Source organism: Equus caballus, chromosome 5 (assembly GCF_041296265.1).
Source record: "Equus caballus isolate H_3958 breed thoroughbred chromosome 5, TB-T2T, whole genome shotgun sequence".
NCBI classification, from domain to species: Eukaryota; Metazoa; Chordata; class Mammalia; order Perissodactyla; family Equidae; genus Equus; species Equus caballus.
The window spans coordinates 72237730-72260636 of NC_091688.1; the positions used below are offsets into that span (position 1 = coordinate 72237730).

The 22907-nt window shown below is 37.5% G+C and overlaps 1 protein-coding gene across 2 annotated transcripts in view; it reads left to right on the forward strand.

Annotated features, from left to right (window-relative positions):
- PLPPR5 (phospholipid phosphatase related 5) overlaps positions 1 to 22907 on the forward strand; it is a 108580-nt gene that overhangs the window by 70790 nt on the left and 14883 nt on the right. Inside the window, exons 4-5 of one of the 2 annotated variants that reach the window (XM_001490335.6) lie at positions 6187 to 6363; positions 14595 to 14714. In XM_001490335.6, the coding sequence (XP_001490385.5) occupies positions 6187 to 6363; positions 14595 to 14714 (297 nt within the window). Of the gene's footprint in view, positions 1 to 6186; positions 6364 to 14594; positions 14730 to 22907 lie in introns of both variants that reach the window. The other variant, XM_023641564.2, reaches the window with a different exon arrangement.

Here is a 22907-nt window from a genome sequence, read left to right on the forward strand (position 1 = left end):
TGAGCCTAGATGGACCAGGTCAGCATAGGGCTACAAGGACATTAACAGTGATTGTCAATAGGGCACCAGTGACTCATAGGGAGAAGCACATGGCAGTGGAGGCCAGCGAAGACTGAGAGGCCACTCTGTAGGATAGGCCTGTGGCTGCTCTGAAGTTGCCTCCCCACCTCAGCTATGCAGTCCTGTGGGCCTCAAACTGGACCCCAGTGTCATTTTTCCAGACAGGGGAGAGTGGGAAATTGAGAACAACTGAGCATTTATTGAACATTCCTCTCTCCCTCATTCCATTCCTATTCAGAGCAGGATGGATGTTCTTGATGAAGTGTAGATCAGATATGGAAAATAAAGTAGCTGCATGCTTTCTCCAGCCCAGATTGTAGTATATAAAATTTATGACTTCACTATACCGCCATTTATTGTACCTCCGCATCACAGCCCTGAAAGGTCTGAATTATGTGAACACAAATCTGTCTGGTACAAAGTCCATAGTCTTTCCACCACTGCGTTACCTCCCACTACAATTCTGTTCCATACCTTATCAGACACCTTTATATTGCTATTTGGCAAATTTATGAATGTGGATAAGTATGGATACAATAATATGACTTCCAGGACACTGCACACCTGGCTTATTAAATCCACCCCCCCAAATTTGTTCAATGTCTCTATACCAATTTGCAAATAGATCTCTAATGGAGTGCCATGAGGTCCTATTCTTGATACTGTCTTATTGTTATTGGTGATCTGTATGGAGCTAACTAGAAACTGGGAGAAAGAGGACTAATATGATAGATGTCAACATCAGAGTTCAAAATGGTCTTGACAGGTGGAATGTTATTTTGAAAACAATTAAGAAATTTGATTTTTTAAACCATTCCAGAAATTTAGGATAAGGGGAACTTATTAGGGCATCAGGCCCTGTGAGGAAGTCATGCAGGATTTAGTAGATCACAAACAATGTGACCAATAGTGCTATGTAGTTATTTAAAAAAAATACCTATTGCTTTTTAAGTTTATGGTAATCAAAATAGTCAAAACTTGAAAATCAGTTCAGAGATTATCCAATCCTAACCTAAGGAAATATGGATCAATGAGTAAGACTATAGGGTACGATCCAGAAAAGTTATAACTGCACTTTGGACTGGTCAGAGGATCCAAGCACTGGTAGGATGAATTGTGGGCTCTATGTTTGAGAGAAGGACTGGAATGTCAAAAGCCCTGGTGTCCCGATTGCTGAGGAATCTGGCCACTGAAGTATTTCCATACTGATGGGTGGAATGGAGGCCATTTAGTCTGTAGGAAAGAAGATGCAAAGGATAAAAGAGTACGTGATAATCACCTGCAAATAAACAATGAGTGGACGTCTTTAGGCAGAGGACTTAAAAAGGAGGGAAAATTGGCAAAATAGCATAAGGAAAAAGTAAAAGAAGCCTGAAAGCAAGAGAAGGAACCAAGTTCTCCATATGCGAGGCCACGATGCCTCCATAATCCTCATGGTCTCCACTCACCAAGCACAGCCCTCAGCATCAGGGTCTGGTCCTGTTGTGTTTACCAGGTTGGCTCTGATTTAACCCCTGCAGTTACTGACGGCTCACTGGAGGCCAAACTCCATGCTAAGTACTTTACCTGTATTTTGTCATTTAATCTTTTCAACACTGTGTGGTAATGTTTTCATTATCATTTGCATTTTACATAGAGGGAGACCAAGGCTTCGACAGGTTGAATAACTTGTCTAAGTAAGTGGCAGAGCTAGGACACAAACCCAGATCTTATTGGTTCCAAATTAGATGCTCTTATCATGGTGCCTCAGTTATCTCCTCTGATGGATCATTTTTATGATCCCAGTGCATTCATTCATTCACACATTAAGCACATATTATTTGAATGTAGTAGTTTTCTTTTGACACCATGACAAATTACCACAAACTTTGTAAACTAAAACAACTCAAATTTATTACCATAGAGTCCACAGGTCTGCAGTCCAACATGGGTTTCACTGGGCTAAAATCAAGGTTTCAGCCCAGCTACGTGCCTTCAGGAGGCTCCAGGGGAGAATTCTAGAAGCTATCTGAATTCCTTGGCTTGTGGCTGCCTTCCTCCATCTTCAAAAACAGCAGCATAGCATTCTCAAATCTCTATATGACTACAGCCAGGAAAGCTTCTCCACTTTTAAAGACTTATGATTAGGTGACATATTCCCAAGTTCCTGGGATTAGTGCATGGGCATCTTTAGGGGGCTAATATTCTTGTCACAGGTGCCTACCCTGTACTTGGTATTGCTCCATGAGTATGAGATGACCAAGAAGGAGGAGGACAATGGAAAGTAAATACATATGCAAGACAATTTTAGATGACGATACGTACTTTCAGACAATAAAAGAATTCAAAAATTCACTTTTTCCCAAGCATGCCATTCATGCATTCATCCATTCGATGATTTTTGAATGCCTACTATGTAAAAGGTGTTCTATCCGTTTCAGGTAGAACATTGAGTGTACAGAGTTTCCATTCTAATGGAGTATTCCATTGGAGGAAACGGATAAACATATATACATAGATAGGGACAAATGCTACAAAGAAAATACTCCATACTCTCTCTCCTGTACCTTTTCACTTTTCACTTATCCATTTTTTTAATCTAGTATGTCTTGTAAGTCTTCATTAAGTGCTTAGTGGGTGTCAGGCAAAGTGCTAACTAAGCACAGGGCTTACAGTAAGGAACTTAGATTTGGCTTCTTTGTCCTCACTGTAGTGAAGAAACCAACTAACAAAAACCATACATTGTGGGAAGTGTTCTGAGAGAGAATGAGCCAGGTGCTTGGAGAGCACACAGCAGGATTACTGATGCCGTCCCCTGGGTCTAGGACACCGTTTCCCCATCACTTCCCCCTTGCTGGGAACTCTCGTACTCATCCTTCTGGAGCTAACGTCAGATGTCTGCTCTTTGAAGAAACAGTTTCTGGTGTTTAGTAAATGCTTAAAAACCACAAATATTTGTGGATTTTTCTTATTATTATTGTTTTAAAATTGTACAGTTCTTTCTCAACTTACCCAACAGATGGATGTTTATATTCACAATTGAGTCAAGTCACATTACTCAATAATATGGGCATTGTGATTACATTTTAGTAAAAGTAAACAAGTAAGCAAAACCTGTTTATATGTGTGTCAATTACTGTATATATTTGTGTAAGCAAGGAGAAAATTATAGAAGAATATATACAAGGCTGTTAACAAAGAGGAAATAATCATCTTTGGCTTTCTGCATTGTAAGGTAATGAGCATCCACTGACCCTTGAGGATGAGTGGATACCATCCTGCTCAAATTATACACCTTCTGTTTGTTTTATTTTAGTTACATTTTGACATCTGGTTAACCTAGATGGTTTCATAAGTGAATTAAAAACCAAGAAAGCATAAATAATCAATTACTGTTCTGTATCCAACTTGCTTAATAGATTCTTATGCTGTAATTTCCTCTTCTGCAAATTAGGAATAATAGACTTTCTGTAAGGATAACACAATTAGACTGGGTAATACACACTTATTTTCATAACATACCAAAGAGTTGCCGAGTGTAAATGAAAACTCTCTAATTTTTCTTTTGTGACATTCATGCCAACTGATTATGCTCCAGAAAAATCTGTGCATTATAAAGCACTGCTATGATCCACCCTAAACTTGCATGTATTTGAACAAATGTCACCCTTCTCCCATAACCCTTAAAATTCAATCTTCTTCCATTCAGAGTCTGGACATTAAGTGGGGATCTGGTGGAGGAAAAGGGAAATCCCATGATAATATAGAAGTTTTTTCATGAGTTTACATAGGGGCCAGACTGTGTCTTTGGAGACCTTATAAACAAGGCTTTAGTCATTAGAGCAACTTAAGAATGAACTCGACATTCAAGAGAAACTTCAGAGGGTCGTAGCCCAAGCTCACTGGTTACTACAGGTCTACACAACTTGTACAGGTAGGGGCTGGGCTGTATCTGAGATGGCCTCTGGGGATGAAGGGGTAAGGCAAATGCTTTCCAAAGCCATGTAGATTCGGTATGACATTTGCCGCACAGACCACACTTGCACTGCTTCCTACTCCTGCCTAATAGCAGAGTATAGATGTGGCCTCACCTCTATGATACTGCCATCTTTCTCCATCTTTAATTTCAACTCTCTTGCATTCACTGATACTCAACTCAGGTCCATTGGCCATTTCCTCCATGCGAGAAATTAATGAAAAAAGAAGAAAAGAAGATTGAGGTACTTATGTGCTTTCCCCCTACTTCCCATTTACATCTCTCCCTTCTCAACAGCCACCCCCAATACTCAAGTTGTGTATTCTTCATAAGGAACTGTATCTTGATCCAATAAAACTTATAAAATGTATAAAATGAAGGTAATGATGATATCTGACTTATGTGGTTATTATGAGGATTTAATAAGGTAATTTGCTTAGAATGTTGCTTTGAACAGCAATCACTCATTAAATCCCAGCTATAATGAATATTAACAGTACTAATGTTACTCAGTTATCGTTCCACATTTTTTTATCTTAATAAGGATAGGATATCTTTAGAGTTCTGACAGATGGGAAGAAATGCAAAGGTAAGGAATCATTAATCAGCCTCTAAGTGTGTCAAAGAAAATCTCACAAACAGCCCAAATTTCACTCCCTATTCATATGCACTAGTCAAATAAGGAATTACTCTATTAGATGCATCTCTGGAAACCTGGAGTGGTGTGATATCCTTTCTTTGTTACTCATATGGGCAGAGCTCTTTAACATATTCTCTCAGAATGGCAAAAGCATCATTTTCTCTTTCTCATCTCTTCCTATTTCCCTCTCATGTACACATACCCTCCATAACTGAAATTATTCAGCTCTTCCCAGCACGGGTTTAGAATACACAGACCTAGCTCTGAAGGTAACAGGCTGAAAATGGAGACAATCCAGCTTTTATTTTTTTCCCCGCCCTTGGGTTTTGGTATCTGGGATAGGTTGCAAAGGGCTAGAACATGGCTAGATAGAAGCCTTGTATCACATGGGCTGTTTAAATATTCATACAGCTTCTTCTGGCAGCTAAGAGGACTGCAAACTTAGCCCAGAAACAAACAAACCAACCAGAGAAGATAATCTTTCAATTTCATAGCATTCTAAAATGGCTGCTATGAATTAAAAACTTAAGTGCTGACTCTGGTTTAATTCTTAGGCAAATGTCTTTTATATGCAGCTCAGGACAATAGGCAAGTGGTTGCATGCATTTCTAAGTACTTTGCTGAGTAATATTATTAGTATCAGATATTTACTAATATGAATACTATAAAAACTTATTGTACTGTCAAAGCCATCTCTTCTATAGTTACTTTAGTAATGACTTGAAATAATAACTGACATGTTCCCCTTCCAGTCAACAGATTTCCGTATATAGTAACACATGGTTTAAGTTATAAGCAGCTGAGCTATAGAAAAAATCAGATTTGAAGACTGTATGTTCTTCATTAGCACATGTGAAGATACCGGAAATGTAGGTATCTAGTCAGTGTTTTATTTTGTGTTTAGCTGACAGTTCTCCGTTTGTAATTAAGTGATTTTTTTTGTTGTCCTAATTTTGGCTGATAAAATTTAGTTAATTTCACAATTTCAGACAACAACATAAAAGCAAACCTTGGCACCGCATTGAACCTTAAATTCCTTCTTCAAAATAGTATCTTTTTAGTGAAAATCTACTCCGTTTTATTTTTTATAGCTCTATTCACGAGTTCTGATTCTATCTAGTATGCATCCTCTCAATATGGCATACAAAGATGTAAACATGAAAACACTCCTTTATCAGTTTTCTCCTTCTAACAGTATTAATCTAAAATGTAAATTCATATAAAATAAGAGTAGGTACATTAAAAGTTAAAAACAGTCACTTGGAGTATCTGTGCTCAGTGTTCCTAAATGATTAATATTACATAAGAATTAGCCATTAGTAAATATCAGCTAAGTAAAATTAAATAATCACCACACTTAAATTCTACTTTTAAGGAACTTCCTTCAAAAAATTTATAAATTGCAGTTAATTATGGAACTATATAGGCATATATATATGTCTATAAATATATATGTGTACATATACATATATGAGATATATATCAAGGAAATACCTTCCTGAAAAGTCCTGTTTTTCACTTACTATTTCAGATGTACATTACCAACACAATCAAAGCCAAAGGAACAAGACTTGCTAAGCCCGTTCTATGCTTGGGCCTGATGTGTTTGGCCTTCCTTACTGGTCTCAACAGAGTAGCCGAGTATCGAAATCACTGGTCAGACGTGATAGCAGGCTTTCTGGTTGGAATATCTATAGCAGTATTTCTGGTAAGTACAAATTTATTTGGCTATCATTGGGTTTTAAGTTAGCTTGTATAACCGCTGTAAGAAAACACAAGTGTGAATCACTGAGTCTATCTAAATGGGATATATCAAATGATAATATATATACTTTAAGTCATTCATTTTTTTCCTCATCCCTCATCTGTTCTGCCTCAAGTCAGGGTTAGGGATGGAAAAAATGTAAATTCTACATTTCAAGGTGAACTAAATATTTTCAGATAAAATGGAGCAAGACTAAAAACACTTAGTCCTCCCCAGATAGTTTTTTAAGACGGGGTTGCTTGGATATTTTTAAAATTTCCTCAGGGCGCTTTGCATCCTGAAGTATCTGGAGCACCCCAAAGTGCCTTAGTGACTCAGCACAGAGCTCTCCATGAGCCACTGTGTCACAGCACTTGCTGACGGGTAAATCTCACTGTGCGGTGAACCAGTTCATTTCCGTCACTTACCATTCGTGGGTAGTTTCCAAGACAAGACCATCTCAAATTAGACCTTGCCAGGTAGCGCAGAGCATATATAGTGACTTCTAAGAAGTAAGGTGTCATCTCTACTCCCATTATAAAATCTCTATGGAATATTTCTGTGGGTTTTGGTTATTGGAAAATACATTTTAGTCTGGATTTGGAGTTAATCAGTCCATTATAAGTGTGGATATATAACATTTTACCCAGATGGAATAAGTGTAGACTATAATTCAAAACATAGCTTTGCATTGACACGTTAATATAAGAAACACTTTATTTCCATTTTGATTACATTTAAGTTGCTTCTCACACTTAGCTTTGCTTCTTCAGCCTCCTTTCACTAGTTCACAACCAGTAAGCAAAAACTTATATGAACATTTCCAGCTACCAAAGATTGGAGCACAATTTGTGAACCAGGCATTTTAAATTGGTTATTTCCTCCAGAACCTCGTGTGATGAAGTAGTGACTATGCCCTCATCCCTGCTCTGCACCCTATGCTGCTTTTCTTCCTGATATCACTCTGTCTCTCCCTCCCGAAGATGTTCTATAGCCTCAGGAAAATGGGGCCCAGGCTTGAATCAGAACCTTTTCCTTGCTTTCACTCACCACAGGTGAAACAGGTTAAAACATTTAAAACAAAACAAAAAAACCTACCTTACGCAAATCTGAAGACAATAATCATAGGCAAGTCAAAGAGTATACCAAAAGTCAAAACTTCAAAGCACTAGTGTCAGATGTAACTGCATTTCAGTTTCCACAGGTCCAAAATATCTTCACTGGCATCTCATCAGGCTTCCTGCTTCTCTTCCTATGCCTGTTGCCATCTTCTCTTTACTCCAGTGAACATCTTGACACCTTTCAAGGCCAAATCTAGAACCCTAGTGTCTTCCCATTCACGCCCTCACCTGAGAACCATGTGGTTAATGATGACTTGGACCGTGATCCCCCTTGGGCTCAAGACCCTCCTATTGAACATATTCAGAACATTCCATAATGGCCCTTCAAACGTTTCCATACACCCAGGAAAATGACCTTATGAAAAGGTCATGTAAATAATGTTTAGGATCTGGCCCAGTGGCGCAGCGGTTAAGTGCTCACGTTCCCCTTCTCGGCGGCCCGGGGTTCGCGGTTTGGATCCCAGGTGCAGACGTGGCACCGCTTGGCACACCATGCTGTGGTAGGCATCCCACATATAAAGTAGAGGAAGATGGGCATGGATGTTAGCTCACGGCTAGGCTTCCTCAGCAAAAAGAGGAGGACTGGCAGCAGTTAGCTCAGGGCTAATCTTCCTCAAAAAAATAAATATAGAAATAATGCTTTAACTATGTAATAACTAAACAAGTATTTATACATTCATGCACAACTATTTCTGAGTGTGAGTGCCTATGGGAGCCAGGCTCTGTACCAAGAACTGGGGATATAGGGGGGCTCAGATGAACATGCTCCTATGGAGTCACAGTCTGGTTCAGGGTCAGACAGTAATAGGTTGTTCCCTCGAACATTCCCTCCTTCTCTTCATAAAATGAACATTAGCTCCTATTATAATCCAGGCACTGTGCTTGGTGCTGGGAATGAATACCTGAAAAAGATACAGTCCATATTCTTAAACAGATCACAATTGGGTGGGGCCAGATAGATGCAAAGTGTTTTATAGAGGTTAAATGTAATGATAGAGGTTCATATACTTAAGAGAACAGCTATGTTGGGATTTAGGGGCAATCAGAAAGGGGAGATGATACATAAACTTGAAAAATTTGGAAAGCAGGTAGGTCTAGGCTGGGTGTAAGGAAGAAGAGACCAAGAGCATAGGACACAGAGGCTATGAAATGCTTCATGAAACAAATCATATGGAGCCCTTAGTGTATGCTAGGCCCAGGGCCCAGCATGTGCATGAGAGAGCATGGCACCCTGGAATGGTACCAGTCATCCAGCATGAGTGACAAGAGGGGAGGATGGAAACGCACACAGGAGGAATATCCCAAATGGCCTTCTGTGTTAGAATCATCTGGGCTTTTTAAAAAATTTAGGTGATTTGGGAGCCACTGTCAGGGTTCAAGTGAGTTAAAGCTGGGTGAATCTCAGCTTCTCTATGTACTCAGTTCATGCGATTAGGCAATTTACCTAACCTTTCTGAGCCTCGGGTTCTTCCTCTTTAAATGAGGCTAATAACAGCCTCCTTAAAGATTGTAAGGATTTATAAAGGTTAAACGAAATAGTATGTGTTCAATGAGTAGCCACATAAATGACTGAAATAAGTTCAATAAATGATAGTTTGTTTCCTTTCAGTCCCTTTTACTCTGACGCAATTTGTGCTTTGAAAATAAAACTCCAGGTGAGGACAGAGGGGACAAGTTATGCAGAACCAGGGAAAGAAAATGGCGCAAAGTGGGCCTCAGTGGGCAGAGAGAAAGGAGGGTATCCATATCAGGGAGGGATTTAGGAGGTGGAGTGGTTTGGAGCTTGATGGGACACTGGAGATGATGGAGGCGAAGGAAAGGGAGCAATCTATGATGATTCCTGGGTTTCTCATCTGGGCAACTAAGTAGAACATTTATTTTGAGCAGTCACTGCAGCTCTAGCTGGCAATATCCTGGGGTATTTCCAATTATCTTGCAGTGTGTGCGAAGCTCTCAGATGATTCCGAAATAAAATGAATACTAACCTCCTCCAGGCCTCTGTGTCTCGAGTAAAGGCACCCACATTCCCCAGTCACCCAGTGTCTGGCATTTGCCTCTGACTCATTCGCCTCGTTCATCCCCCTCATCCAGTGATTCAGCTAGCCCCAGCTCATTTCCACTACGACAGTATTTCTTCCATGCCTTATTTCTTTGCCATTCTGACGATAACCTCTCAATTAAAAAATCAATGTTTCTTACTCCTATTATATCTTTAGGTTCCTAGCTAGCTCCTCACTTCAGACTCTCCTCCAAATACCTCCCATTCTGCTTCTGTACACGTGATGACGTAATTCATTGCTAATAAAAACACGAAAAACAAAAGCAAAGACCTCTTTCCTGCTGCATTAACTCCAGACACTTCCATTGGACTTCGGGGTCCTCAGTACTCTGGTTGCACTCTTCCTAGCCAAGTTTATGCTTCCGTCTTTACAGCAGAAATCTCGTACTTTGAATCCAGTCAGTTTTCTTCCTTTCTCACGGACAGGCTTTGCTCAGCCGATGCATTTGCCTCAGTGGGGATGCCCTTTTCTCTGTATATTTTACAGACCAAAACAGGGGTGTGGGAGTCAGACAAACCTAGGTTGAATCCTGCTTTTGGCACTTGCTCCATGTGTGACCTAGAACAAGTCACTCAGCCCCTCATTATTCCTAAAATAGTGAGGCCTTCCCTGAACCATATTTAAAATGGCTGTCCCACTCCAAGGACTTCTTCCTCATTTCCTATTTACTTTTCTTTGTAGCACATTTCAACTTTTAATACACCACATGTAATATTTTTGGTGTTTTTTTTTTGCTATCAGACCATTAGAATATAAACTCCTGATAGAGAAAGTTTGTTTGTTTTCTTCACTGCATATTCCCAGTATGCAGTTCAGGGTCTGGTACATAGGAAGGTCTCAGGAAATGCTGATGAATGAATGAATGGACTGTTTTCTTTACTTCCCAGAGCTCTTTTGTGGGTTAAGTGAAATCCCATATGTAATAAGGGCAGTCAAGTGTGTGGTACAGAGTGGGCTCTGGATATCATGGTCCTCATCTTAATGACTATATTCAATTCCTTTTTTAGGCGCTTGAGATTTTTCTCAGACGTGTCCCAGCTTCCTCGGAAGGGTCCCCTGATCACCTGGTTCCCTCATTTTTCCTGAATTTCCACTACACTTGCAGTTTGCCCTATTACAATCTAATAAGGAATCACATTCTGTACTAAGTTTATTGCTCTTACCTATGTGCATTTTCTTTGAAGTTAGAGAACAGAATCCCCATGCTTAGGAAAACATGAATACTGGTTGACCATGACTTGTAGATTGATTAATCTTCCTTTATACAAATGTATGCCTCAGAACACTTCCAAAAAAGATGTATTTTACCATGTCAGGCAAAATATTCAAGTTTCCTGAGCTCTGAGCCACAACGTTAGCTTGTCATATTATTATATGTAAGAACATATATCAACATAACAACATATCTCATAATAATGAATTATTTGAGTACTCTTTACTACATTAACTCAAGTAATTCTCACAACAACACATTGACATGTATTTATTATTGTCCTCATTTTGCAGATAAAATAAACAGGTCTAGTTACATTAAGTAGCTTACCCAGGCTCACAAAGTTACTAAATAAGACAGCCCAGGATTAAGGCCGAGGCCTGTGTGACCCCAAAGCCCACGCACTTAACCCTATGCAACAAAGATGTTTTACTTTCCACAAGGAAAAAGGGAAAAATGATCACAAATGGATCAGATTAATTTATTGTCACTACTGGAAAAAGAAAACAAAAACATATGTGTAGTGATGACTTCTTGATGTCGTTTTTGTAGGAGAGGGTGGAATTATACACATGAAAGCGACTAATGTAAAGATAGAATATTTCAAAGGAAAGTCACTTTGAATTATACAGGAACATCAGAAAAGTTGAGAAGTTTTGGGCTGGATGCCTGCTCATTCACTAATCTATTCATTCACTGTGGCACTGACAATACAATCGTGAGCAAAAAGAGGCATCTTTGTTTTCCTGGAGCTCACAACCTTGGAAGAGACTTACATTAACCAAAGTGTTACTTTAACAAATGTATAGTTTCATACAGAGATAGGCACTTTGATGAAAAAAATCACAGTTCCATGTAAGCAAACAAACAAAACAGCCTGGGGTCAGGGAAGGCTAATGAGGAGGTGAGACTGAGCTGAGATTCCATAGATGAGTAAGATGCAGTGTCCAGAGACAGTGGAGATGAGTATTCCAAACAGAAGGATGTGAAGGAGAGCAGAAGCTGTTTGGAAAACTGAGAGAAAGAAGGCTGTGGAGGTGGGCCAGAGTTTACCCTTTATGAGAAATGGGAAGCCAAGCCACAGAATGGTTTTGAGAAGGATGACATGATCCAGTTTGCATTTTGGAAAGATGATTCTCACATCATTGCAGAATACGGATTGGAGAGGGCCAAGACTGGATTTGGGGAGACTTTAGAAAGCTATGCAGAATCTAGCAAGTGGTGGCGATTGCTTAATCTTTTGAGCTCATGGTGGAGACAGAACAAAGATATAAGAAATCAAAATATTTAGGAAGGAAAATTGAGCAAATTGAGTGAAGTTTGAGTATAGGATGTGTGAAGGAAGAATACAAGTTTTCAGCCTTGTGTAACACGTTAGGGGAATGGGGGTGTGGAGATGTTTCCTTTCCTTGAGAGGCCCAGAACAAGATCAGGTTTGCAGTGGGGTTAGGAGATAGGCAGATCTTAGGCTTCATTTTGGACATTTGTTGTATTTGTCATACGTTTGCCTACCAAAGAAATGGAGCTAATTTGGTGATCTCCTCACTTTTGAATTGAGAAAACTGAGACCCAGAACACTTTCCAAGAGCTTATAGACTCAGGATCCAAAACCAGGTCTCTTGCTTTTTCCTATGAGCATTTTTACTAATAGGAAATCAATTCCATACTTGTGAATGTTAGCAGACAAGACATTAAATATTTGAATATGATTCTAAGGAAGATTTGGTAATTTCCTTCCTTATAATTTAAATAATAACAGTAATGATGAATAATCATTATGCTAATAGATACCATTTAATGAATATCTACTATGTCTCAGGCATTTAAATATTTCACATATGAATTCTCAGCTGTTTCGATGGTATTGTTCTGACCCTCAATGTGGGCAAAGAGATAACTGATATAACCTTTCAAAGAGTTCTTCACACTTAAATAATATAAAAAACAATTATACTAATTTCAGAAGGACATATTAACTCTAAATGAACTTAATTTAATCTCATGAGTTACACATGTCTATAACTTACCTATATAAATAGCATAGTTATTTCATTTCAACAAATCTTTCTTCAGAAGAATCGGTGGTAATTTTTTTCATCTGCCCAATTTTCCATTAATTTATAATATTAATAAAAAGGGATGTGTGTGTCTATTTCATGAAATGATGTGAAACTCCTTGTTGGTTTTGTGGATGTTAGCTAAAGTTCTTGATTTTATCCTTAGTACCCTAGTTAGTGGTCAGGTGGAAAACTACGGCCCATGTGAAAAAAGCTATATTGGGACACTGACGTGCCATTCCTTTATGAATTGTCTGTGGCTGCTTTCACACCAAGATGGCAGAGTTGAGTAGTTGCTGCAGAGATTGTATGCCTACAAAGCCAAAAATATTTATTATCTGCCCTTTACAGACAAAAGTTACTGTTCCTTGCTCTGGGGCAATCACTATTAGTCCTCTGTAGGGTCATCATTTGATAATTGGTTTATCAAGTACCCGTCTCCAAGCCATTACAATCCCTTACTTTAAAGATCTTGATGGCAGTGATAAAGTTGAGGTATCACATTATCAGGCTTTGATCTATGCTTCTGATCTGTAATTCTTCAAGGAAGTGGAAGAATAGTAAGCATATAACAGTTAGCAAGGAAATATTCTTTTCTGAGATAGTCTTATTGTACGTGTTATTATTTTGTAGATTTGTAAATTTTATTTAAAAACTGGAGAGTAACCAAGATCTAATTGTCCTTTGAAAATATTCAGTAATGAGCCCTACTAAAGAAAAGGCTTTCCAATGGAGCGTTTGTGAAAATATACAATGTAAATGTGTAATTATATATTAAGCATTTATTTAAAAAGTGAATATTAGGTTTTAACTGCAAGTGAGTTCTGTTTTTTTGATTTGATAATAGAGTATAAAACCCAGAAAAGGAAGGCTCAAGGATATATTACCCACTAGTTAGTATAAGCAAATAATAGCAAGTAATTTTCCTGTGTTATTTAATTCGCTGTTTCTTAGAGATGAGCCACCTGCATCAGAAGTTTCTGGAATGCATTTTAAAAGTGTCAGTTCCTAGGCCCCATCCTTCATCTACAAAATCAGAATCTTTAGGGAAGGACTTAGGAATGTACATTTTTAACAGTGCCAGAACTTAATTTTTATTCACACTAGAGTGTGAGAACCTCTGCTTTAGTTCAAATTCTATCACCTATGAGATATAATCAGTTGAAACAAGGGTCAATTCCCTTTTTGTAAAAGGTCTTCTCTTTCAGTAGTAGCCCAGTAAGCTATTGTTGAACAAATGGCCAGTATATATGGGATACAATAATAGACAATAAACTAGGTTAATTAAAGGTATGCTACTAAATTAGGGAGTGCCAATTGTGGAAGGTTTATTATGAATGTAACAATCTTGAAGCAATGGGAAATAATTAGCATTTAAATTAAGTCGTAGGTTCACGACATTAAGGAAAGGTTAACTTGCTTTGAATTCTTATAAGGTTATGATGCTATTTTTGGATTGATTTGAACATTGACTATAACCTAAATTAATGAAAATTTTAGAATAATAAAATTGTCATTATTAACTGAGCTATATATTAATTGATGAATTTTCTTGAACACATTTGCCCTGGAGTAACTATTCAAATTTATGTAAGATAAATCTAGATATAAAGTTATATGCATGTAATATTTAAGTAATTTTAATACTTTATTACTATGATTAGATTTATTAAGCTACTCAAAGGGTCATAGTCATGGGGAGAATGGCTTTGCTTTAAACTGTAATTTTTTTCTGATATTTTAGGTTGTGTGTGTGGTAAATAATTTCAAAGGAAGACAACCAGAAAATGAGCATATACACGTGGATAATCTGGCACAGATGCCAATGATCAGCATTCCTCGAGTAGAAAGTCCTTTGGAAAAGGTAACATCTGTACAGGTGATTCATAATTTAAATTCTAAAATGTGATTGTTGTCTGGAACAAGTGAATAATTATTCCTGAGAGCACACAGTCATTTTTGATTTGCTGAAACAAGCTTATAGTCTAATGTGATATTTAGCAAGAATTTAGTCACCGAACACGTCATCTTAGAAAAATGTATATCACATTTAAAATATTTCCTTGAATCCTTCATGCTAAAAGATGCATACCTGTACATGGAATACATTCTGTACTTTGTCATGCCTTCTAGATAAGGAACATTGTGTAATGATCTCCGATGTAGGCAAAATAATAAGATAGTTTTACTTGAGAATGTGTGCATTTTTTCCATAAAATATATTCCATTTCTTCCATGCTCCATTTATTTGAGAAACTGCTCAGTAAAACGCCTGGCACCTATTCAGGCCTCAATAAATATTTGCTGAATCTGAACTATATAAAGGTGTGGCATGAAAACACCAGTCATGCTCTCCCAGTCAGGGAGGCACTCAGGGTCAGGTTGGGCTGAATGGAGCCAGACCAGGTAGCACTTTTGAGTGGCAGGAAAAGGCCTCATTGGGCGTGGCAGTGAACACAGAAGCCAGATATTTAACAAAAACTTTTCTTGAGACTTTTCTGAACTAGGGAGAGTAGTATTTCTTAAATGATGATGCAGTTATGGATATTTGTAACTGGTTAAATGGTTGCTCAGAGGGTTACTAATGGTTCCTCCCCAGCCCTGTCCACATCCACATTTTGGTCAATATCTCAGATGAAGAGTTCAGTTACATGCTAATCAGGGGTTTAGATGGTGTGAATTTGTGAGGGATAATTAATATATTAGATGAAAGGATCAAAGTTCTTGAGAGATTACAATACAATACAATTAACAACATATAAATAAAGGAAATGTTTCGTATTTGGATAAAAAAAGTTCATGTAGGGTTGAGTATATCTAGAATAACCGCACAAATGAAAAACGCTCAGAGTGTATTAGGCTACCATTCAGGATGTATCAACAGCATGACACGGCTGCCAAGAGTTAATTTGATCCCACTCAGGGAAAATGATATCCTGAATGAGGGGATTGATATACAGTGTATATCTATCAAACTTGAATACTGTGTACTGCCCTTGGCGACATATTAAGGTAGATGTTGATAAAATAGAATAGTCAGCACTCAATAAATATTTGTTAAATGAGCGAATGAATGTGTCTCAGATGGTGAGTGGACTCAAAGTCAAGGATTATGAGAGACTGTGGAAGGAACAAAAATGATTAGTCTAGAGAAAAAGAAAACTCATGGGAGAAGCAATAGCTTTCCATAAATATTGGAAGGACTATTGGATGGCAGAGGGATGCAGTTTTTTCTGTAGGGCCTCAGAGATCACAATTAGGATGAAAGAAAAGAAAGTGTAAGAAGATAAATAACATCTGGAAAGAGGTAAAAACTTTCTGAAAATGGAATGGCTGCCTTAAGAGCAATGAAATTTCCTTTTACTAACGAGATTCAAGAATAGCTAAATAATCACTTATCCCTAATTCTGTAGAGGGAGTTCAAGCATTCAGGTGAGGATAGAGGTTCTGGAAGATGATGATAATAATAATAATAATAGCAGCAACAACTATGGTTTAATGATCATTCAGTATGTGTCAAGTACTATGCTGATTGCTTATGTGAATTCCAAGAAAACACTTCTATGCTCCACAAGTGTTATTTCATTCTAGGTATCATGATAGTGGCACAGACTACTAATAGTCCACCAGTGTCCCTTCTCCCCTTTTTCCTTTTAGTAACTGAATTCCCCAGTCCAATTTTAGCTACATTCATGACTGCCCAGTGATAGTCTATATTTCCCAGCTTCCATTGCAGTTAGATGTGACCATACGACTAAGTTTAGACCAATGCAGTGTAAGCAGGAGAGGGAAGTGCAACCTCTGGTTCATCTCTTTGAACACTTTTGTCCTGGACATTCTCTACCCCTTCTCGCCAAATGGAAAAGGTAATGACTGGAGTAATCTTTAATTTTTTAAGATGACTGATACACCTTGACAGCCTGGGTTCCTGGATGAGCTCATGGAACAGTCGATATACACATTGCAGATGGTTCTGAGAAAGAAATAAATTCCTTTCCTCTCTGAGCCATTGGATTATTTTAATCTGTTTTTCACAGTGGCTTAGCTGATGCCCTATTAAAATTTCCTCATTGTACAGTTAAGAAAACTGAACTTCCAAGTGGTTAAGCAATTTTTGAAAGTCCACATCATTGGTAAACAGCAAAGAAAAAATATACAATGTAATATTTCAAGATACATGTCTATGTGATAAAATATATTTTTTTAAATGAATAGTTTGTACAAAATTAGATATTAACAAAAAATAAAGATAAAAAGCAATAGAATTTAGAAAGCGATAGTAAATGTATTTTGAAGAAAATGGTCAGGGTCACAATCAGCGTCTTTATTCTATATATCTCTGAAATTAACTTGAACAGTAATCAGTCTTCTGCTTTTTAACATATTTATTTACATAAGAGTTCTTTAGTAGCCTCCTAGCATTGACAAATATTCTTATATACCATTACATCATTCTCTATATTAAGTGATTTAAAAAATTCTTCTTGATTTATGCTAATTCATTTTTATTTACAGTGAGTTTTAAAATATTAGATGAAAGCAAAAAATATTCTATTAGAATCCATAGATTGCAAAAGATTGGTGTTTATTAAACTTCTTTCTTTCATTCATTTTTTTTGTTTATGACAAATTCATGGGCTTTGTTTCCTCCCTGGTAGTTTGAGAATAAAGATGATTTGAATATGATTCGACTCTCTCCTTTACCAACTGGAGTGCATGGGCACACACTCTCCTGAGCTCCGACCTTCTTCTCCCACCTTTTCATTCCTGTTTCCAGGCAGAACACTGTCTGCACGGTGCGTGGTCTGTTCCCTGCACTCACACAGACCACAGGAAGATCACGAGTCCAGGGGCTGGGAATCCATCTGAGGCTTCCTTTTGGAGCTATGCTGCTGAGAGGACGTGTACATGTGCTCATCAGCCAGGAAGGGAGGAAGGCCACCAGTTAAGGGAAGCCCACAAGAGCTTTCTCTTCCTTTTGTGATAAGGAGTATTTGGAGTAAATATATCGCTTTCCATCATAGTTCACAATGGGAAATAAGTGAATGAAAAATTCTTTGTGGTAGTTTGATTTCAATTAATTGATAGTTGGAAAGTGACATTGGATGCTTGAAGCCGGTCCTCTGAGGAGAGAGAGGGTGCCCAGTGTTAAAGCTTGGTCTGCAGGCATGACCAGTAGTTTTAGCATAATTTTGCCAACCTATCATTTTCTGTTTGTCAGTTTTGTGTGGAGAAAGCAAAGTTTCTTTTAGAAGTTATGTACTTATATAACCTCTTATGTTCAAAGTACATGTTTGATAAACTGTCAGCTACAGAGTAATTATAGCATGTAAGCATTCTTTATTTTTATGTCAGCAATTTATCCCTTAATTATAGGGAGTTTGTCATACAGTTAATCACCATAGTTTATGAGGGAAAGCCATGATTTTTCTGAAAGCTAAGTAAATCGGAACATTCATTACATTTGGTTTTATGAAATGAATTAATCATCTGTGTGAAAACTGGCCCATCATATCCCAATGTCCACTAAATATTTAAGTTACCAATAGCTTCATTACAGCTGTATGTAATATCAGATCATGAAAAGTCTAAATGTATGTCAGTACTGAATTATTAGATCAATTGTGGTACTTCCCTCCAGTGGAATCCAGTACATTATAGTGTGTTGTTTCTGCTCACAGGTTCTGGAGGTAGACCTGCTGGGAATTTTGCACAATTTTGACCTTGGGCAACTTACTTAAATGTTCTGTGACTCAGTTCTCTCATTCATAAAATGGTCATTATGAGAATTCAATAAGTTACTGGTAAAGCACTTAGAACAGTGTCTGGGACCTATGAAGCCTTTAATCATTACCAATTATAATTATTATTACTTTTTAACAGTTAAAATGGGCAAGGTAAATCAAGATGTGGAAAGTTTTCCAATACATAAAGTTTTTTTTAAGTTGATATATATAAAATGTGTTTGTTTATAATAAAGCCTGTTATGCAAAATACCACACAAGATATTTCTCTCTAGTAGGACAGAAAAGAGTACATAGATGAAAGAAAGAGAGAGAGAGAGAGAGAGAAACTACAGACACCAATCTGAGAGTAATACTTAAACTAAGATCGTGGACCTGATTTTCTTTTTTTCTCTTTCTCTTTCTTTCTTTCTTTCTTCCTCCCTTCCTTCCTTCTTTCCTTCCTTTCTTTCTTTCTTTCTTCCCTCTCTTCCTCCCATTTTTTTCTTCCTTTCTGTTTGTCTTTCTCTTTCTCTTCCTATAATGAAGTTATATTCATGCATAATTGTGTAATTAAAATAATTATAATTTTTAAAACTTTTTCAATTTTCTACAACTTCTTTCTAAGTAGGTCCTGGTTATGCTTCCTCATGTTAACTATCAATATGTTCAGACTGATCAAAGTCCCTTAGAAAAATTCCTCCAGAGTAATTTAAATCCCTGTGCTCCTTCCCTGTGATGCACATGATCTTTTTGAAAGTGGTTTATTTTTCTCTGCCAAACTGGCAATGGAGACCTTGGTTGTAGTTCCCACGCCTTCATGCCTTCATGCCCAGGGTCTACTTCCCTTGGCACACCTGCAGCCATCCCCGTTTCAGGTCCTATCAGCCCTGGAACCCTGCACAAGAGCTGTGTGCAGATGCCTCTCACTTAGAGGATCCACAAAGTTCCCACCCCCCCAAAACCCCAGGGAGTCAAGTATCTTCATAAGTCATACCACCCTTTTCTTTCAAACTAATCTTTTTCTGGCTCCTGGCTTCAAGGGCCCATGCATCCCAAACAAAAGCTTCAGTGGTGCTTCCAGATGTCTCCAAAAACATGAAGACATTATTTATTACTCTTGGGAGTCCAAGATACAAAAGTCTGACTCTCCTCCTAGGAAGTGGAGATGAAATGTTTACATGTTAATTACCTTTAGTTTCCTCTATTAGCAAAAGTAGGAATTAATATCTTAATAGCTGTGTCACCAAGAGTAAAAACTAGATAGGTAAAATTATAGGCATTTCTATTGCATATAGTATAAACAGATCCAGTATGAAGGATGTCACCAAAGGAAAGTTAAATTTTTTCTTTGCCAATAAAGAAGTTCAGTGTTGTAGAAGTGACTAAAATCCTATAGGATCCCAGTAATACTCCGAAATTTCAAAGAGTGGGGATAAGAGATAGGAGTAAGCTCTAAGAGAATGAGGAGTCTATTCTATTTAGAATAAAGTTCAGCACCATGGACCAAAACCATTTTGAAACAGGATTAGCAAATAGGCAAGTACACACCAAAAGAAAACCTTTAGGCAAGAAGCTTTATTCTGATCAGGTTTCTTATTAGTATGAGTTCATGCCAGATGAAAGAACCCTTCCCTCAGCTAAATGGGTACCATAAAGTGGGATGGAGAGTTACCTTCATTCAAAAGAAAAAGCTCCCTCCAAGGACTGCACCATATACCTGGAGCAGACATAAGGCTGAACAGAATAGCAGTCCTTCTGGCCTTTCAACAACCAGAAGAATGCAACTGTATAGAAGCAAAGTGATCTGCCTAGAAGTCCCCATGGCCTCAGCTTCTTCTCCTACTCTACTCAGGCTGGTAAATCATCAGAGTGATGTTATACAACTACATCCTCCAGCTTTTCATCTCAAGATCTAAGTGGAGGATTCCCTGATTCATGGAAACAATTAAGGAATCTTTGATGATCTTTTCCCACTCATTTTAGGAGAGTAAACTGAGCTAAATATATTCTGACTCAAGTGTAAATGATCAGGACAATTACGTAAATCTTTTAAATTGATGTTATGACACAGATGAGAGAGATAAGCATGTTTCAAGAGTTAGAATATGTTTTTGAAAGAAAAAGATTAACTTCAAGAAATTTAATTAATTTAGTGTAGATAGAATCTCCTTTACACTGTCAGGGAAATTAAAGAAAATATGTGAAATGAGCGATGAAAGATAGCTGGCACAATGGCACAAATTGGAAACTAATGTAAGAAAACAAGTAATGTCATGGTAGGATTAAAACCAATGCTAGAAACTGTAAAGAACAAAACCTACACTGGAGAAAGTCAAATCAGTTATATTATGGACACGTTTCAGCATATGTAGCAAAAGAACAAGAGAATAAAATTGATCTGAGAAAAGATAATAGATACGGAGGACATAGCCAGAAATCTAATGTACAAAGCACTGTAGATCGTGAAGAGGGGACAAATGGAACTATAGGAATACTGAGAGTTATACTTCAAGGAGGCTTCTCCTTCACATAAGTATCTTTAAGCTAGAAGGGTTAAGCAGATACAAAGTAAAATTAAAATATATACTGAACCTAGATAATTCTCAATGAAATTTTTGAACTTCAGTACTGAAAAAGAGTCCTATAAATACTGCAGTAGATGGTATTACTGTTCCCAATTATTAACTACCCCCTTTCTTAGGCAGAGTAGCTTTCCTGATTCAGTTATTTTGGACTTGGTCAATAACGTGTGAATGAACACTATTTATACCCCATAAATCAGAAAATCTTAGAGTTGTTGACAATCTTATTGCTCCTGGCCTTTTTCCAGGAGAAGGCCATGTTCCAGATAGGGGCTGCTCCCTCAGCCTGGGCCCCAGAATGGGAAGACGTGGGAAGCAGTCAAGCACCCAGCCTGAACCCTGGAGCAGATCCATAGAACCCAACACCAACATGTAGTATGAGGGAGACAAACATATTTGTTGTTGGAAGACACTAAGCTTTTGAGGTTATAATATAGTACATATAGTGGTCTTTTGTGGTTCCATACAAATTTTAAGATTGTTCTATTTCTGTGAAAAATACCATTGGAATTTTGGTAAGATTTGCATTGGACTGCTTTGAGTATTGTGGACATTTTAGCAATATTAATTGTTCCAATCCATGAGCACAGAATATTATTCCATTTATTTCTGTCTTTTTCAGTTTCTTTCATCAATGTCTCATAGTTTTCAGTGTACAGGTCTTTCGCCTCCTTGATTGAATTTCATCCCAAATATTTTATTCTTTTGATACAAGTGTAAATGGGATTGTTTTCTTAATTTTTCTTTCTGATAGTTCATTATTACTGTGTAGAAATGCAACAGATTTTTGTATATTGATTTTGTATCCTGCAACTCTATTGAACTTATTTGTTCTAACAGTTTTTGGTGAGGTCTTTGGGTTTTTTTATATATAATATCATGTCATCTGCAAATGGTGACAGTTTTACTTCTTCCTTTCCAATTTGGAAGCCTTTCATTTCGTTTTCTTGCTTAATGGCTCTGGCTAGGACTTCTAATACTACGTTGAATAAAAGTGGGGAGAGTGGGCATCCTTGTTTTGCTCCTGATCTTAGAGGAAAAGCTTTCATCTTTCATCATTGTGTATAATGTTAGCTGTGGGCTTGTCATATATGGCCTTTATTATGTTGAGGTATGTTCTACTTTCTGGAGAGTTTTTGTCATAAATTTTTGTTGTATTTTGTCAAATGCTTTCTCTGCATCTATTGAGATAATAATATGACTTGTGTTCATTGTGTTAATGTGGTGTATCACATTGATTAATTTGCATATGTTGAACCATGCTTGCATCCCTTAAATCAAATCCCACTTGATCATGGTGTATGATTTTTTTAATGTATTGTTTAATTCGGTTTGCTAATATTTTGTTGTGGATTTTGCATCTATGTTCATGAGAGATATTGGCCTGTAATTTTCTTTTCTTGTGATGTTCTTGTCTTGTTTTGGTATCAGGGTAATGCTGGCCTAGTAAAATGAGTTTGGAAATGTTCCCTCCTCTTCTGTTTTTTGGAGGAGTTTGAGGAGAATTGGTATTTATTCTTCTTTGAATGTTTGGTAGAATTCACCGTGGAAGCCGCCTAGTTCTGGACTTTTGTTTGTTGGGAGGTTTTGGATTTCTGATTCAATCTCCTTGCTGGTAATCGATCTGTTCATATTTTCTATTTCTTTACGACATAAAGTTGCTGTTGGCATATAATTTCTCATAGTAGTCTCTTATGATCCATTGTATTTTGTATAACTCGTTGTAACTTCTCTTTCACCTCTGATTTT